The 18,717-nt window shown below is 52.0% G+C and overlaps 1 protein-coding gene across 1 annotated transcript in view; it reads left to right on the forward strand.

Annotated features, from left to right (window-relative positions):
• Nucleotides 1-18,156: 18,156 nt before the first annotated feature.
• The window catches only part of CNTNAP4 (contactin associated protein family member 4), a 358,424-nt gene continuing 357,863 nt past the window's right edge, over nucleotides 18,157-18,717 (forward strand). The window contains exon 1 of the mRNA XM_054987581.1: nucleotides 18,157-18,163. Coding sequence (XP_054843556.1) covers nucleotides 18,157-18,163 — 7 coding nt within the window. The remainder of the gene's footprint in view (nucleotides 18,164-18,717) is intronic.

Genomic DNA, 18,717 nt, shown 5'->3' on the forward strand with positions numbered 1-18,717 from the left:
GAATGGACCTGCAGATCCATCCCCAGGTCCAGGGGGTCTTGCCATAGGGAGACCCCCTTGAACTTGTGCAGAAACTCCAGCCAAACCCGCAAATCTGCCCTGAGGCCTGCAGTAACCCGTATACAGTGGTGGGGGGCAGTGACCCCCCGGCAGGCCTGGGCAAGACAGGCACAGAAGGCCCACCCCGGGGAAACCACCCAGCAGGCGAAATTAAGATGGCCGATGACAGATTGTAGCTCCCTGAGGGTACACTTCGAGCGGGGCAGGATGATGGTGATCAGGTCCCGAAGGCGAGCAAGCTTATCCTCGGGGAGCCGGGACAGTCCAGCCACCGAGTCCAGCTCGATCCCCAAATAGTGAGCCACGAGGCAGGGCCCTCGGTCTTTTCCTGGGCCAGGGGGACACCCAGCTCTGCGGCCAAGGCCTGGAAGGTGCCGAGCCGGGAGGCACAACACGAGCTGTTGGGTGGGGCCATGATGAGGAAGTCATCCAAATAATGAGTAATAAATGGAGACCCCATGCGGTCCTTAGCGACCCATTCTAAAAATGTGCTAAAGGTCTCAAAGGCCGCACAGGCGACGGAGCACCCCATGGGGATGGCCTTGTCCATGTACCAGTGATCCTGAAACTTAAAACCCAGCAAGCAATGGTCCCCTGGGTGAACTGGCAGCAACCGGAAAGCCGACTGAACATCGCACTTGGCCATGAGAACCCCCTGCCCGCAAGCTCTGACCAGGCGCACTGCATGGTCGAGAGATGCATACTTGACCGCACATAAGTCAGGGGGGATTGCCTCGTTGACCGACGACCCCTTGGGGTATGACAGATGGTGTATAAGCCGGAACTCCCCTGGGGCTTTCTTAGGGACGAACCCCAGGGGTGACACCCTCAGGTTGGGTAGGGGGGGCTAGAGAAGGTGCCCGCCACGCGTCCGGCTGCTACCTCTTTAGCAATTTTGGCCACCACCAACTTGGGGAGCTCCCTGGTGGATTTAAGATTCCCCAATGAGGAAGCCACCCGCGGCCCCATGTAGGGGATGCGGAAGCCCGATGCAAACCCCTCCCGCAAATACCTCGCTGCCTATCTGTTGGGGTAGCGCGCCAGCAGGGAGAGCAGGGCGCGGAGTCGGACAGGGTTATGGGCAAGCCCCAGCCCCTCGCGGGGGGGGGACTAACTGCTACTGGGGGGCTGAGTGGTGGGTGCAGCTGATCCCCCATCCTTACGGGAATTATTGGAGGACCGGCCCCCTCGAAAGGGGTGTGAGGGGTTCCCCCCCGAGGGCAGGACGGGCGTGGGTGGGGCCCACCACAGGCATTGCAATTGTGCTCGAAGCGGCACTTCAAGCGCTGGCATTTCCCCTGGTTGTACTCCCAGCACACACCCCATGATTTGTCCCTGCGGGGCTGCCACCACCACCCCCTGAAAGGGGTCACCCCTTCCCTTCATGTGCGGACCTACCAGCCAGAGCCAGAGCTTCTGGCTAATGAGGTCCCAGCAGGCCCTGGGGTTGTGGGAGGCCCTTTTCCGGAAGGCCTCGTCATAATCCATGGCTGCGGATTCCCCGGCCAAGGCCTGCGCCCGCAGAACATTCCCCAGGTGATTGGTCAGGTGCCATCCCCGCTCAGGGTAAGCGGCCTGGATGACCCCCATATAGACCGTAAATCCCTCGAGACAGTTGGCAAATGTCCGCTCAGCCACCTCCTTCTTACCCCCCCACTTGTCCCGCTTGGCCGGAGGTGCGCATCTCCCGTCCTCCGCCTCTGGATGGAGCAGGGAAAGGACGTCTACATAGTAGCCGTCCAGGATACGCTCCCTGACCCTGCGTGCTAAGTGAATCCCCGGGGGGTCCTCGTCATCAGTGAAAGGGGCGACCCGTGGGGGGGCTTCCTCGGGGCCCCAAACCTCCCTGGGATCACCCTCCCCCGGCCGGGGCCTGCCCCTCCTCTGCTGGGACCAGCCTGGGAGGCCTGGGACCCTGGCTGCTACCTCCCAATAGTCCTCCCCCGCTGCCCCTTCATCCGAGGAAGAGGACTCACCTGACGTCCAGTCGCTGTCTGTCTCATCCCGATGATGGTGGTGTCCCCTCTTCCTGCAAGATGTCCTCTTGCACTTGGCTGGCCTCTGGCGCTCCCCACTGCTGCTGCTCTCCAAGCTGGAGGGGGAATGAGCTTCCTGCCGCCGAGCGGCTCCGCGGCCTCTCTTTGTCTTTCCCCGCGGTTTATGTTGGGAGACCTCGACAGGCATGCCGGGCGAGCCAGCGAGCACGCAGCCGACGCGATCCCCGCTCCTCCACCCGCCGGCGGCAACGGGTGGCGCCAGGTAAGTCTGGGGCCCCCATTTCTGCAGTCTTGGGACCATTGGGCTTGAATTTTCAATTCTTTAGATTTAAGAATAAAATTAAAATTACATTATACAATTTTGAAATCAGGCCTTTATTATTGAAGGAAGAGGGCTCTAACATGCGTTCAAATTCTTTTTTTTTTAAATAAAATTTTATTAAAACTGTAAAACACAACTATAAACTGTTAAACAATAAGCACACAAAATTTAAAAACATGCATTAAGTCAAAGCAAGTAATAAGTAACAATTAAATATACAAAGATTTATAACTCACAAGAAGTCTATGTTAATAATGAGTAGTAATTATACTAAGTGATGCTTATTACAATATAAGGAATTATAGTTGATCTAGTAAAGAGAGGGAATTCTTACAAAGTACACCAGATATTCTATGAAACTAAGAGGTATTTTATATATTTGCATATGTATGAAAATTTTTTAGGCTGGGCATGGAGCTGTTATATTCCAGATATTCAAAAAATTGAAACCATTTCTCCATAAAATTAGTTGTTCTTGGGAAGTGTTCTACTTGATAGATTTTATCATACAACTTTTCCGATATATAATGGTCCCAATTTTTTTTTTGCCGGTTGTCAATTGAGGGGGTAGCCTTAGATTTCCAAAGTGTAGCTATTTCACTCTTTGCAGCTACCAGTAAGGTGATTATTGGGTTTCTCCTTAATATGGGAATATGGGTCTGCCAATTATCCCATTGATCTAACAGGATAATTTCTGGTGCCAGAGGAATTTCATATCCTGTTATTTTCTGGATTTCCTTTAGCACTTCTTTCCAAAATGTTTCTATATGCTTGCACCTCCACCAGCAGTGGACAAAATCTCCTTCTTCTGCACAATCTTTCCAGCAATTAGGGGAGGATGAGGAAGTGATCAGGGATATTTTCTTTGGAGTTATATACCATCTGTTAACTATTTTGTAGGTTTGCATCTTAGTGACAATTGACTTTGAGGTATAGGCATTGGAAGACCAAATTTTTCCCCATCTTTCTGTAGACTGCTCTGTTTGACAATCCTTGTTCCATTGGGCTTGAAATTTCCATAATTTATGTTTTTGGATGGACAGCATTATATTGTAAATTTTGGATAACAAACCTTTTTTATGAAGAGAAGGATAGGCATTCAAACTCTGTTTTGGGGGAGGTAATATTTTTGATAAATTGATGTGGTCAGCCAAATTTTGTAACTGGAAGTACCTAAACCAGTGGATTTTATGATTCATGATATTCTCTATTTCTGATTTTTATGCTAATCCTTTATGCGTGGTTATATCTATTAATCTAGTTATTTTTTCTTGGCTCCAAAATTCTGAAAAGGATTTATCATGACTCTGAGGTAACCAGTGTTGGTGTGTGAATGTAGAATATCTTGATATTACTGGAACTAGGTATTTTCTATTCTTGTCCCATATTCTCAGTAGGGAAGCTAAATAATTGTTTTTTTAAAATTTTCTTAGGACGATGGTTGTTGGGGGTTTTCCGGGCTGTATTGCCGTGGTCTTGGCATGTAGTTCCTGACGTTTCGCCAGCAGCTGTGGCTGGCATCTTCAGAGGTGTAGCACCAAAAGACAGAGATCTCTCAGTGTCACAGTGTGGAAAAGATGTAGGTCATTTGTATCTACTCAGGAGGGGTGGGGTTGAGCTGAGTCATTCTGTAAGAGTTTCCCAGGGTGTGGAATGCTAATGGAGGGAGGCTTCACTGTATCCTGAGGAGGTTCTTTTGCATATGGATTGGAGCTTGATGTGCTAATCTTCTCTGCAGGGCTATTGTCGAGTGTGGAGTGTTTTGTTGGCCTGGTGTTTTTCAGAACTGGAGCCCATGCTCTGTTCATTCTTAAGGTTTCTTCTTTCCTGTTGAAGTTTTGCTTATGCTTGTGAATTTCAATGGCTTCCCTGTGCAGTCTGACAAAGTAGTTGGAAGTGTTGTCCAGTATTTTGGTGTCCTGGAATAAGATACTGTGCCCTGTTTGAGTTAGGCTATGTTCAGCCACTGCTGATTTTTCAGGCTGTCCAAGTCTGCAGTGTCTTTCATGTTCTTTTATTCTTGTCTGGATGCTACGCTTTGTGGTCCCGATGTAAACTTGTCCACAGCTGCAGGGTATACGGTATACTCCTGCAGAGGTGAGGGGGTCTCTGCTGTCTTTTGCTGATCGTAGCATCTGTTGTATTTTTCGGGTGGGTCTGAATACTGCTTGAAGGTTATGCTTTTTCATAAGCTTTCCCATCTGATCAGTAATTCCTTTGATATATGGCAAAAACACTTTTCCTGTAGGTGACTGTTTTTCCTTGGTTGTTTGATTCATCCTGGGTTTGATTGCTCTTCGGATTTCATTTCTGGAGTAGCCATTTGCCTGAAGTGCGTGGTTTAGATGATTTCTTAGGACGGTCTATTGAACGTTTCCAAATTATATCACTTATGATATATTTTCCCAAGACAGGTTGAAATATTTTAGCCCAAATTGGGGGATTTGCTTGATTGAGAATATGGAGTACATTAGCCAAACTAGCTACAGTATGATAGTTGTAAAGGTCTGGATATTTAAGGCCTCCACTCGGACGTTTCTGGCGCAGTATTTCAAAGGCAATTCTCGGCCTTTTGTTTTCCCAAAGAAATTTGTTTAGCATACTTTGCCATTGGTGTAATTGTTTTCTTGGAATATCAATTGGAATGGTCCTCAACAGGTACAGTATTTTGGGAAAAGCAAATGACTTTACTAGATGTAACCTATCATACCATGATAGATGCAGGTTGGTCCAGTTGTTAAAAAGTAGTTTAATTTGTTTCATTATTTCTGTGTGATTCAGTTTAATGAGTGAGTTGATGTTGGATGAAATGTTTACTCCTAAATAGTGAATTTGCTTCAAGGCTATTTCATATTTGTAATTTTTTGAGATTTGTTTACACATTGTTTTATCCAAATTAATTGGGAGAATATAAGATTTTGTGATATTGACTTTCAGGCCTGCAATGTTTCCAAATTCTGTTAGTAGTTGCTGTAGATGATATAAGGATGAGTGTGGATCTGTTAGATACAGTAACATGTTGTCAGCGAACATGCTAATTTTAAAAGAGGAGGCCCCAATATCGATACCTCTTATAAGTTGGTGATTCCTAATTGCAATAGCCAATGGTTCTATAGCTAGTGCAAACAGGGCTGGGGATAGAGGACATCCCTGTCTAGTTCCTCTCTTTATAGGGATAGAATCTGAGAACAAACCATTTATCTTGATAGTAGCAGAGGAGTGGGGTAAATAGCTTTGACTGCTGTGAGAAAATTATTCCCGAAGCCCACTTTCAGAAATGAAAATGTTTATTCGTTTTGTTAAGATTGTTGAACCAAAATCTTTGTTTGGTGTATAACATATTCTTTTGAATTGTTTTAATTTCTAGAGAATCTAGCATTTTACGTTGTATTGTTAGTTTATGATAGATTTTTTTACTTCCTGTTTTTTTGTGTTGTTCTTTGAGAGATTTGATAGTTTTAAGTAGTTTCAGTTTCAGCTAATCAGCTAATCTTGGCTGATAGAACAATAACATGTCCTCTAATTACAACCTTAATGGTGTCCCATAAAATATGGGCTTTGACATCATCAGTTGAATTATCAGTTATTGTAGTCTCTAATGCTTTTTCAATTTCTTTAGAAGCAGATTGTGTGGTGAGTAGTGTTTTTGGTAAGCACCACATTTTCAGATCTTGCTTTGCATTACCAAGATTAATGGTAATATTAATAGGTGCATGGTCTGAGATTGAGATTGCTTCAATATCTGAATCAACAACTTCCCCAACAAGTGAATCTGAGATTAAAATGTAGTCTATTCTAGTATAGACTCTGAAGCGTGCTGAAAAATATGTATATTTTTTCATTTTGATGCAAGTGTCTCCATATATCTACTAATTGATTGTTTTCAATGATAGAAGCTAGCCTTGTTATTTTGTTTCTCCTTCCCTGTTTTTTGTTTTTATATCTTTTATTAAATTTAGATTTGTCCAAATTGTAGTTTATTACGTAATTTAGGTCACTCCCAATGATCACCTCTTCCTCCTTAAATTGTGTGAGTTCTTTCATAGTTTCTTCAATGAACTGTAACTGATTACTGTTTGGAGCATATAGAGAAACTATCATGTATGTGTGATCCTCTATCATCCCTGTTAGAAAAATGTATCTACCATTAGGGTCCATCAACACTTTTTTGTATTGAAATGATACTTTATTTAATATCAGAATAGAAACTCCTCTGGATTTTGACGTGCCAGTGGCATGGGATTGGGTCTGGATCCAGCTAGCTTTCAATTCGTTGTCATGTTGTGGGTTAAAATGCATTTCCTGTAATGTAATGATGTGTGATTTTGTTTTAGCCAATTGGGTAAGAATATGTTTGCGCTTAATCGGGTTTCCCTGTCCTCTTACATTGTAGGAGGTAAATTTAATTGTAGAACACATATTTATTGCTAATTGAAATGAGAAATGGTTTCCTAGAATTCACCAACCGTCTAGTAGATAAGTTTGTTGTTACTAAAGTTACTTGGGTGAGGTATGACAGCTGAGTGTGTTAATTTATTCTTCTTTTTTTGTTTATCAATCACAATAGATGTTCTGTTTATAGGCTATACAACACTATTGTGTCTATAAGATTTGTGCAGATTATCAAATTTTGTCTCTATACAATACCACACTTACTACCTTGGTCTTTTGTACTTATTTAAAGCTATGTATTCTAAATGTCCTTACTTTAGTTCAGTTACTTTATATTTACATATATCTTAATAAGTTGCTGTTTTTAACCCTGTGATAAGTTAATGCTATAATTCAACAAATTTTGTTGTCCAAATTTCTAAATTTTATAGTGTAGAATAACTTCTTGCAGTATTGCTAATAAACAATTTATCGCTTAGGCAACCTTAAGTTAAAAAATAACAGTATAAATTATTAAAAAGACAATGTGAGTTGTTAAATTAAACTTAATGATCAGTTTGTGTCAACTTGAGTACTGAGTGTACAATTTTACTTTATAGAAATAACTATTGAGTATGTAAATACCCCCTTATCCCTTCTCTTATAACTCTAATTCCCCTTCCCTTTCCCCCTCCCCCTTTCTTGAGTACTTAATGTATATATATTTAAATTATACTTACAATAGTCTGATTTGTTCTGAAATATATTATAATTGTGCTTAAGTTTCCCCCCTCCCTTATCCTCCCCTGTAACCCAATTGATTTAAATCTAGTAATACAATATCACCCCTTGTATTACTAACCCTAATTAAAATATTAATATAATTATTAACACCCTCTCTTTTAATTAATTAAATTTTGTTTTGGTCTGAAGGATTTACAGCGCAATCCTATGGCCGGCCCCAACGCCGATGCGGCTGCACTGGTGGTGTGATGGCGCCGCCGGGCCGGATCCTGTGCCAGCAAAGTGTGGCCGCAGCGGCGCCCGCAGCGGCGCAGAGATGCAATTTTGGAGAACCAGAAAGTGTTGTGGGCGGGTCTGATCCGCGGCCGCCGCCAGGCGCAGCCAAAGGGCGCTGTTCCTGACAAGCGTCAGGGGGAGGGGCCAGGAAAGGCGCAGCCTATGGGCAGCACGCGATCCCGGCCAGGCCCCAGAGCAGCAGGCAAACCGCGCCCATGCTGGCAGACTGCCTCGGCTCGTGTGTCGGGCGGGGCTCGCAGTCGGGAAGGAGAGGGGTGGGCGTAGTCTGAGAAGCCTTTCCCCCGTTTGCCCAATGTAGCACCAAGTCCCTGGCGGCCGCGTCCAGAGAGGTTGGCATGGGACTGGCAGGCGCCCTGCCATGAGGAATCCAGGGCAGCAGCCAGTCTCTGGCAGCAGGGGACAGCCCCCCAGTGGCGCCGAAGGGGAGGGCTGGCCTGAGGCCGCCACCAAGAGGCAGACACAGCGGGCCTGCCCCCTCGTCCCCATCCCAAGGCAAAGAACACAGACACCCATTGCACAGAAATCAGCCTTTATTATTATATCATCCCACCTCCCCCAGCAGACGTGAGGAAGGGGAGGCGTGTAGGAGAGCCGTCTGTGCAGCAAAACACCCCACCCCACCCCCAAGGCGGCAGCGGCGGTCACCGGCGAGGCCGGCGGCCGGACCCCCTTGGCCGTCCACGGGCCCGGCCTCTCGCACGCAACTGGGCCCGAGGGAGGGGTGCCTCTGGGGCGGGTGGAGCTGCTGCAGCGGGTGGGGCCGGAGGGTCGAGGATGGCGACGAGCCGCCCGAGCAGGGCTTCGGCATGGACTTGAGAGGCCCGGACCCCTTCCCCCACTTCCAGTACCGCAGCCATGAACTCCCGGCCGCGGTTGTTCACCTCCTCCCATGCAGCGTGCACCTCTAGCCGCTCCCTCTCGATCGCCGCCCACATTGCGGCTAGTGTCGGGGGAAGCCGCTGGGCAGGGCGGGGGCCGCGAGCCCGTGCGCCTGGAAGGATCCCCTCCATGGGCCCCTCCCCCTCAGAGGCAGAGCCAGGTCCTTCCCGCACACGGCCCATGGCACCCGGGGGCGGGGGGGCTGGAGGGGATGGTGCTGCAGGCTGGGACAGCTCCTCCAGCGGCTCTGTCGATGAGGTGTCCTGAACCGGCGGAGTCCCAGGGCCACCTTCACCCTCCACCGACACAGGGAAGCCGAGCGACTGCAGGAGAGCCGCTCCGGCAGCAGAGGTCCTCCGGGAGGGTGGCAGCTCGCGCAGCTGGGCAATCACCTCCCCGCCTATCTCCAGGCGCATGGTCCCTGCTGGAGCGAGACATGGGTGGGAAGAGGCCCCAGGGAGGGAAGAGCAGCGGCCCAACATGGGCTGCCACAGGCCACCAAGCCGGGCCAAGCACACCCATTCCAACTGCGGCCGCAGCCCCTCGTCTTGAGACCGGTCGGCGCCATGAGTGGCCTTGGATGTGTGGCCGAGGCCGGCGGCCGAGCCGGTCCCTGGCCCCACCAGCAGCAGGGCCACAGATACATACCGTGCTCCGGATCCATGCCCCCCGACGGGCCCGGTTGAGGCTCCTCGTCGCTGGCAGCAGGGGCTTGCTGTGGCGGTGGAAGGGCTGCCTGTTCCTGGGCCCCGCTCTCTGCCAGGGGGGGCACAGACTCCGCTGCCTCTGCCTCCGCCTGGCTTGGGTCTGGACCCTCAGGGGCCGTGCCTACTCACGGGAGAGGCCCTGTCACACATGTGCCACGATCCATACGTCCCCCCCCTCGCCTCCCTGAATCCACAAATACTAACCGGGCAGGACCTCAACGCCCAGGCCGCCCACCACCGCCTCCGGGATGACCGCTCGCATGACCGCCTCTGGGCCTGGGAGCCCCTCGTCAAGGGCCCGCTCATAAGGAACCCCCTGAGACATGAGGAGGCGCACTCGTTTGCGCGCGGGCCCGAAAGAATCATTCCAGCGCTTCATTGCCGAGTGAGCAGTGCGGGGCGCGTTGCCCACAGCCGAGACCCTGTCAGCTGCCATCTGCCAGAATGCCCGTCGTCGAGACCGGGACGAGGCGCCCCTGTGCGTGCTCAGGGCGACCTCCGCATTCTCCACCACGAGCCCAAAAAGCAGCACTCTCTCGGCCTCTGTCCAGTTTGCCTGGCGCTGGCTTCCGCCGCCACTAGTGCTCTCAGCAGACATGGGGGTAGTGCCCGCTGGAATGTCCGGTCCCCGAGATAAGTGGTGGGAACCAGCCACCTAGTCATGTGCTCACCCATCCCCTCGGCAAGATGGAGGAGGGCACAGGGGGTGCAGGACCGGGAAGGGTGGCTGGGACGGCCCATGCAGCGGACAGAGGACCTGCTCCTGAGCACCACTTGCAATGGGCCGCTGAGACCGGTAGGCCTGCTGCTGTGCGTGGGGGGGGGGGTTCAGGGTGCTGAAACTCAACCTGCGTTCCTTCCAGGCAGGACCTTGATCATCCCCGCCTGGTGCCCGCCACTGCCGCCGCGGCTCCCAGCCATCCGGACCAGCCACCTCCTGCCAGCCGTGTTTGTCCGAGCGGCCCTCAGGCGGCGCCGCCTCAGACGCCGCCGCCGGTTCCAGGCCAGGGTGCCATCCCTGCTCCTGGGCGACATGACTTGCCTGGACCGCTTCCGCCTGGACAGGGCAGCCATACAGGCTCTGTGCGAGGAGCTCGCGCCCGCCCTTCAGGGGCAAGCTGCGGCTCCCCGGGGCATCCCCGTCCTCCAGAGGGTCCTGCTGTCCCTCCGCTACCTTGCGACCGGCTCCTTCCAGGGAGTCATGGCTGAGGCCTTGGAGGTCTCCCAGTCATCCGCCAGCCGCTGCCTGCATGCCTTCCTGGACGCCCTAGTTGGTCGGATCCGCGAGCACATCCACTTTCCCACCTCGGAGGCAGAGTTGGCACCCATCCGGGCTGGCTTCTCCTCCTTTGCAGGCTTCCCCAATGTGATTGGAGCAGTCGACTGCACGCATGTGGCCATATGCGCTCCCAGAGAGGAGCCGCAGGTCTACAGGAATCGGCACCGGTTCTACAGTATCAACGTCCAGGCAGCCTGTGACCACCAGGGGATCTTCACGGACCTCGTTGCCAAGTTCCCGGGAAGCGTCCACGACGCACAGATCTTCACCACCTCCGGCCTGAACAGGCTCCTGTCATCATGGCCTGAGGGGAGAGGCTGGCTCCTAGGTCAGGAGTTGGTGGGGGAGCTGTGAGGGGACGGGGATGGGAAGGGAGATCCTAACTCTGCCTCCCCTTGCAGGTGACCGTGGCTATCCATTGCTGCCTTACCTCCTGACGCCATACCCTGCGGATGAGCCCGCCGACAGAGCCAACTACAACCAGGCCCACCGGCGCACGAGGATGGTGATCGAACGTGCTTTCGGTCAGCTGAAAATGCGCTTCAGATGCCTCCATCACACGGGTGGCCGCCTGGCCATGCAGCCGTTCACCGTCGCCAAGCTCGTGGCTGCCTGTGTCATGCTGCACAATATTGCCGTGCGCCAGCAGCTCCCCTTGCCAGCCACAGAGGGCCCAGGCGAGGACCCCTGGCTGCCGCCCGCCGGTCGCCTTTCTCCTGACGCCCCTGCAGAGCCCCAGGAGCATGACCGAGCTGTGCGAGACAGGGTCGCGGAGCACCTGTGGCATGCTGCGCGCTGAGGGCCATGCCTGGCCATGGGGGGCTCGGCCGGCCAAACACTCGCCCTTTACGCCCCTATGGTGTCCCAGGCGGCCCCTCCGAGTCCCCGCTCCCTCAACCCCTGCATGTAGAGAGCATGGGAAAGCCGCCCCGGCCAGCAGCCACCGCCCCCCATGGACGGGCTGCACGGAAAAAGCGGTTAACGAACTTGGCTTTATTCCCAATCGATTCCAGGGCCGCATCAGGCGCCCAGAGAGCAGCTTGCCAACCCAGAACCCCGGCCTCAGCAGCCAGGAGGGTGAGGGCTAGGTAGCGCGTCGGAGCAGGGGGAGGCCAGCGACCCCGCCACGGCATCCCCGTTACAGAGCAGGGGCCCGGCTGGGGTCCAAGATGCCTGTGCCTGGGATGGCATATCGGCAGCTGCCCGGCCGTCTGCGGGGACGGGCTCCAGCTTTGGCCGCTTCCTGCCAGGCCCCTCCACTGGGTCACCCTCTGGGTCTTCAGCGGGTGGCGGGTAGCGGGGTGGAGACCAGGCGGTGAAGCCCCTCCCAAGTTCCTCCTCATCTGGCGAGGGGCTCCGGGCGGGCGCCGCTGTGGGGGCAAGAGGTGGGGGATGGGAGCGTCAGGGCCCCTGTGGGCTCTGGGGTTGTTGTCGCGGCCGCAGGCCGCCCCACCCCACATGCCCGTGCCCCTCCTGTTGGCGAGACTCACATGGTGCCGCTGCCCGCGCCTGCTGGAATGCCCCGTGAACCCGGTCCATGGCAGCCATCCACCTGTCATTGATGGTCCCTGCAGAGGGGGGAGAGAGGGAGGGGGGGCACCCGTTGGTGGCAGCCCGGCATCTGCTGCAAGCACCTGCAACCTGCGCCTCGACGGAAGTGGCTGGGACGCCTCCGGGCCCTTATGGCCTGCCCTCTTTGGCAGCGGAGGAGGCTCCCTGGATGGCGCCGAGGACCCTGACTTACTGCGCGCAGGGCCCGCAGCCACCTCCTCTTCCAGGAGGTCATGCTCCACCTCGCACAGCGCCGTGTCTAGCCACGCTCGTATGAGGTGGGCCTCCTCCGCACGGCCAGGGAAGAGCTCCTCCAGGTAAACTGGCCGCGCAGTCATCGCACCCTCATCTGCCAGGAGGTCATTCCCGGCAGCCTTGGCAATGAGCTGGGCCCCGAGCCTGGCCGCCCACTGCTCCCGCCACCCGTCGCCCTCCATGCAGCCGGGACCGCTGTGGGTATAGTGTTTCTGTGCTGCCCACCGAACTACACCGCCCGCCGGCATGACCTTGGAGGGTCTGAGATGTAACAATTCCCTATCTTCTGTCTGGCAGCTGCATAGTTCATGGATAGGTTCAGCACAGGCCCCCCCCGTCTCAGACCTGTGGGTTGGAGGGGAGGGGGCCGTGGTGGTTGGCTTCCTATGGCCCCAGGGCCCTCTTCCCTTGCGGGGATGCTGTGCTGCTCAAGTGCATCCTTGCGGGACGTGAACCCTTGGGCCTGGCTGTACGTTGCGCCGTGGGACTGGGAATAAAGCTCATCTACACATGGACCCGTGTCTGCCTGCGATACTTTGGTGAACTGCCAGCCATATCCTGCCCTGGCACCATGAGCACATGACCAGGCCCGCGGTGACAGCGCATCCCTTCCAGGGGGGGGGCTTAGGATGCACAAGGACTGGCCAGGGGCCGCTCTGGCATGTCTTCCATATTGCCCTAACGCACCTGCCCTGCCTGGCATGCCGCCCTGAGCTGGGGCAGTCACGCAACCTGCCATCGGGGGGCCCTCCCGGGCCTGGGGTGGCCACCCAGCCTGCATGGCCCGGCTGGGGAAGGGGCACGCTGTGGCAGCCAGCCGGGAGGCCTCGGGCTCCCGCATTTTAGCCACTTTGCGCAGCTGATGCGCTCTTCCACTGCCCCTGTGGGCGGGGCCAGCGGCCTTCCCTGCAGGATTGGCGGGGCTGGCAGCCTCGGAGTGGTTCCCCCCCCCGGCAGGGCAACGCGAGTGGCCACAATTGCTGAACGCAGGAGACGGCGCCGAGCCAGGGCGGAGCCACGCGCAGCCTCGGACACACCCCACCCCTCCCAACAACCATGGCCTGTTGGCGTGGGAGGCTGGCAACTGCTCCACGGGATTGGATGCGAGGCAGGACGCCCTGGGGTGGAATGACCAATGGGGCTGCTGCAGACGCCCGAGGGGCTGGACCCACTCTGTGAGGTGGCCGCTCATGGGACTGTGTTGCTGGGGCTGCGGCTGCGATGGGGGCGACCCTCCCCAGGCGCGCGAGACCTCCTGCCCGGGATATGGCATCCGCCTGCCACCACCCTGGATTCTCCATTGGTGGGGGCTAGGGTTCCCGCGAGTGGACCGTTTCCCCTGCCATCTCCCGCTCCCTTGCAGCGGCAGCTCGCACCACCCTCTCCCTTGCTTATCGGGTGCCAGCTATTCTCCCCACCGGGGATTGATCCCCCTCCCCGCTCACATGCCCCGCCCCAACCCTCTACCTGGCCATAGATGCAGGGGGGTTAGCCGTGTTAGCCTGTGGTAGCGAATTCAAAAAGGGTCCCATAGCACCTTTAAAACTATCCAATTTTATTGTGGCATAGGCTTCTGAGAATCAAGTTCTCTTCGGCAGATGGGTGGTACAGACACTGGTCAAATACAGAGGAGGAGGGGGGGAGGAGGAGGGAGGGAGGGGGCGGGGAGGCAAGACGGGGTGTGTCGGATACATTTGTGGCAATGTGCAGGTGGGGAGATGTGACGGGAGTGTTGGGGGAGGGGCGGAGGACGAAGTCAGACTCGCAGACACAGAAAACAGTTGTTGTACATCTCGTTTTATTGCACTGGAAAGAGCGGGCTTGCGTTTAGGCTGGCGAGGGAGCCGGAGCATTCCACACAGCCCTCCTTCCCGCTCGGAGGGGCGGGGCTGGGATGCAGGCCGCGGCGCGACGGTGCTTCCTGGGCTGCAGCCAACCGTCCGTCAGAGATGTTTGGGGAGGGTGGGGCGCGGGGGAGCAGCCATGCCCTGGACGTGCCTGTGGGGGAAAAAGACACGTGTGGGCTTTGCCTCGTTCCACTGGCAAGGCAAGCCCCACACTCCGCCATCCGGGGGGGGGGTTGCACATGGTCGAGGGCAGCAGCTGATGCATGACGGTCTGGTGAGGATGCACTCGGCCTTGGCAAGCCTTTACCTTTAAGGGAGAGAATGAGCTGGTCAGAACAAACACCTGGCCACATGTGGTTTTCGAGGCGCCTGCCTCTGAGGCAGCCAGGGGCGGGCATGGTTGCCCCCCACCCCTGCTGGGCCTCACCCAAAGCGGCAAGTGAGCGGGTGGGTTCAGGTGAATGGGCGGTTTGCACTAATCTGCGGAATGCCCCCCCACCTCCTCCTTACCTGTCAGCGCTCTGTCGGTCATCACCAGGTGGGAGCGCAAGAGTCAGGGCACCTGCAAGGAAACGGGAGAGCATGCGGTTAATTTGCAAAGTGTCATTCCCTTCTGCCACGGAAGGGTTAGTTTGTTTGTGCTTAGTTAGAAGCAACTAGCATGCATCAGTTAGCTGTGGAGTCATTCTTTCTATCACGGTAGAAAGAGAGTTAGGCAGTTAGGCACCTCTTCCCCTTTATGTGAAGTTCCCCCAGTTTTTCGCAAAGTCCCCCGAGTGCATTCTGCGCCTGCCAATGTGAATGCCCTCAGCCCGTTTCGGTTTTCAAAGGGGCAATGCCACTCAGCAGACGGGCAGAGCCTCCGGCCGAGTGCTCACTTACCTGGGGGTTTGGGCGGCGCTGGCCGGATGTTTTGTAGGGCGTGGTCGCAGGTGATTGGGTGCAGAGAGGGGGGCTCGTCCATGCCGGGCGCGCACGCTGATTGGTCCCCGGGATAGTTCTCATCCTATGCTCCTTCGGGCCATAGGGGCGGGGCGAGGCGCTCAGAGAGGGGGCTGATTTTTCGCCGTTCCATGGACGCCTATGGGCTACGCCTTCTTTTTCCGTGGCGTAGCTTTTTTGCGCCGCTGTGGGCGTTCCCGCTTCTGGAGGAGCTTAGGGAGCGGACTAACTCCGACCCCGCCTTGCTCCCCGCCCCCCCCTGCGTCGGCGTAGGGCTCTACGCCACTTCTGCGCCGCCGCCCGGGCGCCTGTGGCTTGCACCGGTGCTGGCCCGCCGGCGGGCCAGCACCGCGTCCCAGCGCGGGCAGAAGGCCACTTACGCGGGCGTACGGGCTAGATGCGCCCTCGCAAGCCTTAGTTCGGTTCCTGTTCACTTTCCGTGCCCTTCTTAGGATTGGGCTGTTAGACTCAGATAATTAATGTTTTGAATTTATACTAATAAATATCTAAAAAAGAACTAGTTCACTATCCTTTCTTACTTTATAACCCAGTTAATTATAGCCTTATATTGTTATATCACTTCCTGAGTCTTGATATTGATGAGAGTTCGAAATTCAGATAGGAATATATAAATATAGATTTGCTGTGTAAAAATAAAGTTTTATACAGTTAATAATCTTACCCTACCCTTAAATAAGTAATATGTATTCCTAATGTTATATGAAACTTACTGTTATACTATTGTATTGATAATTTATCCCCCCACCCTTCCCTCCCTGATTCCCCAATTAGTTTAAACCTGAACAACCCCTTGTACTTAACCCTAAAAGTTAATCTAATCTAATATTAATTATAGATGTATAAGTAAAAGATTAAAAGATTTAAATAAAACCTAGATTTAAATATAACTATTTATAATGGCTTTAGCTAGCAGCACCTGTATACTACTGTATTAAAACACACAGTAGTAATTACCACTGGCAATAACATGGTGCTGCTACCCAGAAACACTAGGAGCACACACAGAAAATCACACACACCCATCCCCTAAAATAATTTTGTTTGGTTTAGTTGAAAATAAGGCAGTCTGCCACAAAATCTTAAGTAGGGCGCACAGGGATCTTGCTTCCCTTCAAAGGCGATGGTGACATCAATTGTGACAGTTTTCTCTTCTGAGATTGCCTCTCAGTCTCCATGTTGGTTTCTACATCTAGGTCTTGTAGCAATTTACATCCTGACTCTTCATCCGTCGCAATGAGAAGTTTACCTTTGTGAAGAACTGACAGCTTTGTCAAGTTCAGCCATCTATATTTAATACTTAAACGCCAGAGAGTTGCTGTTACTGCCTTTAACGTTTTTCTTTTTTCAAGGATCACTCCTGGTAGGTCTGTGTAGATTGAGACTGTTTTGCCCTCGTGCTGAAAAAAGCCTTTTTTCCTTGCCACTTCTTGGATCTTTTTTTTAGTATGGTAATCTGGCAATTCAACTAATATGTCTCTAGGAGAGTCTTTGATACTTTGTTTTCTCGCTCCGATTCTGTAAGCTTTAGTTACAGTCAGTGTTATGCCATCCTCCAAACCTGTCTGAGTTGCCAGCCATGAAGTTATATAGGCAGTTACGTCAACTTTTTGTGTATATCTTTCCTCCACCCCTCTCAGTTTAATATTTTTTGTCTTGCATTTAATTCTAGTTTAAGTACTCTATCTTGTAGTGATTCATTTATTGTAAGAAGCCTTTTAACTTCATTACAAGCTGTTGTGCTTGTCTCCTTCATGTCTTCTGATTTTGTAGCCACTCTGAATTTCTAAGCGCATATCTGAGAGTTGATCAAGAAGTGGCTTAATTGCAAGTGAGAATTGTTGTTGAATATTGATTTCTAATCTTGACAGTTTCATATCTAACTGTTCTGCTGTTACTGGCTGTAATAGAACAGTGGCAGGCTGTGCATCTGCCATCTTAACAGCTGAGGCAAACAGGCTTTCTGATGTCTGTTTTTTGTCCTGGGGGGGGAACCTCCTGCTGGCTTTTAAATATTTTGGTCTGATTTCTCTTTTTATCAGAGTCAGATTTTCCCATAATGTTTGCTTATTTTACCTGTTTAAATGACGATGCTGAGGTATTTTGGGGGTTGGGGAGGATGGAGATTCTTCAGTTAGCCTCCATCTACAACGGAACCGAAGCCACGCCCCCCATGCATTCAAATTCTGTATTAGGAGTGAGTAATAGTTTCTTCAGATCAATCTGGTAAGCGAGACCAGAGAGTTGCAGGTACATACTCCAAGGTATTTTATTCTCTGAGGTATCTTCAAGTTTAGATTTCTCAAACAGCCCTTTCTTGGAAGTCATATCTATAATTCTCATCAGATTTAACTGGGTCCAAAATTCAGAGAAGGATTTGCTTTGACCTGGTGGTGTATAAAAGGAGTGTAGCGATAAATAGTTGGAACTAATTTTTTCCTGTTATAATCCCAAGTCTTTAGTAGTGAGTCTAAAAACATATTGCTATGGATAGCTTTAGGGCGATCTATGGGGTGTTTCCAGATGATATCCCTTACAGAGTAGTGTCTGTTCTACTCTTTATCATCTTGGTGGTTCTTACCAATCATTTCCATTTCCCCTTCTCCATTCCTATCTTATTATTTAAAAATATAATGATAACATTTATGTGTTAACAGATCAACAGACCAATCATCATTGACAGTGCTTGCATATCACTTTGCACCTCAAACACAGTACTTTCCAATGGAATTAATTAGCCTATTCAATTTTCCCACGGGACTGACGAAAACAATAGCTTTGTTTGGCACTTTTGCTGCTGGAGGAACAGACAATGTACTCTAGCTAGAGACTGACTAACAACAGGAACTACACACCTCACTCTCTGTGCCATTGTGTGGAGGACAACATGGCAGGTTTGGTCTACTATGCTATGGCAGCATCATAGCAAATGGCTAGATGGTATTGTTGCTACCAACATAGCAGGGATCTGGTGTTGCAAGACACTGATAGAGATTTACAGAATATTGCACATACAATTCCAAATTGGGACAACTAATGGTCCCCTCCCTGGGACCGTTTTCAAAAATGGGATGGAGGCAGAAGCTTTCATCCCTGCATATCATGTTCTATAACTGAATCAGGCCACTGTGATGCTTTAAAAATTAGTTCCCTGAAGCTGTAGCATGGCTGTGGTCCTGGTAACTTGAACCCAGCTCATTTAAAAACATCATTTCTTGTTTCGCCCTTAGTTCTATGTAGCTGATGAAGACTGGGATTCATTTTTGTGGTAACTAGTTAGCTCTTGTTAGCCTAGATGGATCCTTGGCAACTCTTATGTTTGTATCTTAGTGGCTCGTGACTAGAGCAGCCCAAAAAACTGTGCTCTATGTGAACACCTGCAAAACTAGCCTTGTGTAAGAACTTTGGGGTGAGGTGATTTGACTGAACATAAGCTCTAAACAGAATA

Source organism: Eublepharis macularius, chromosome 8, assembly GCF_028583425.1.
Source record: "Eublepharis macularius isolate TG4126 chromosome 8, MPM_Emac_v1.0, whole genome shotgun sequence".
Classification (NCBI taxonomy): domain Eukaryota; kingdom Metazoa; phylum Chordata; class Lepidosauria; order Squamata; family Eublepharidae; genus Eublepharis; species Eublepharis macularius.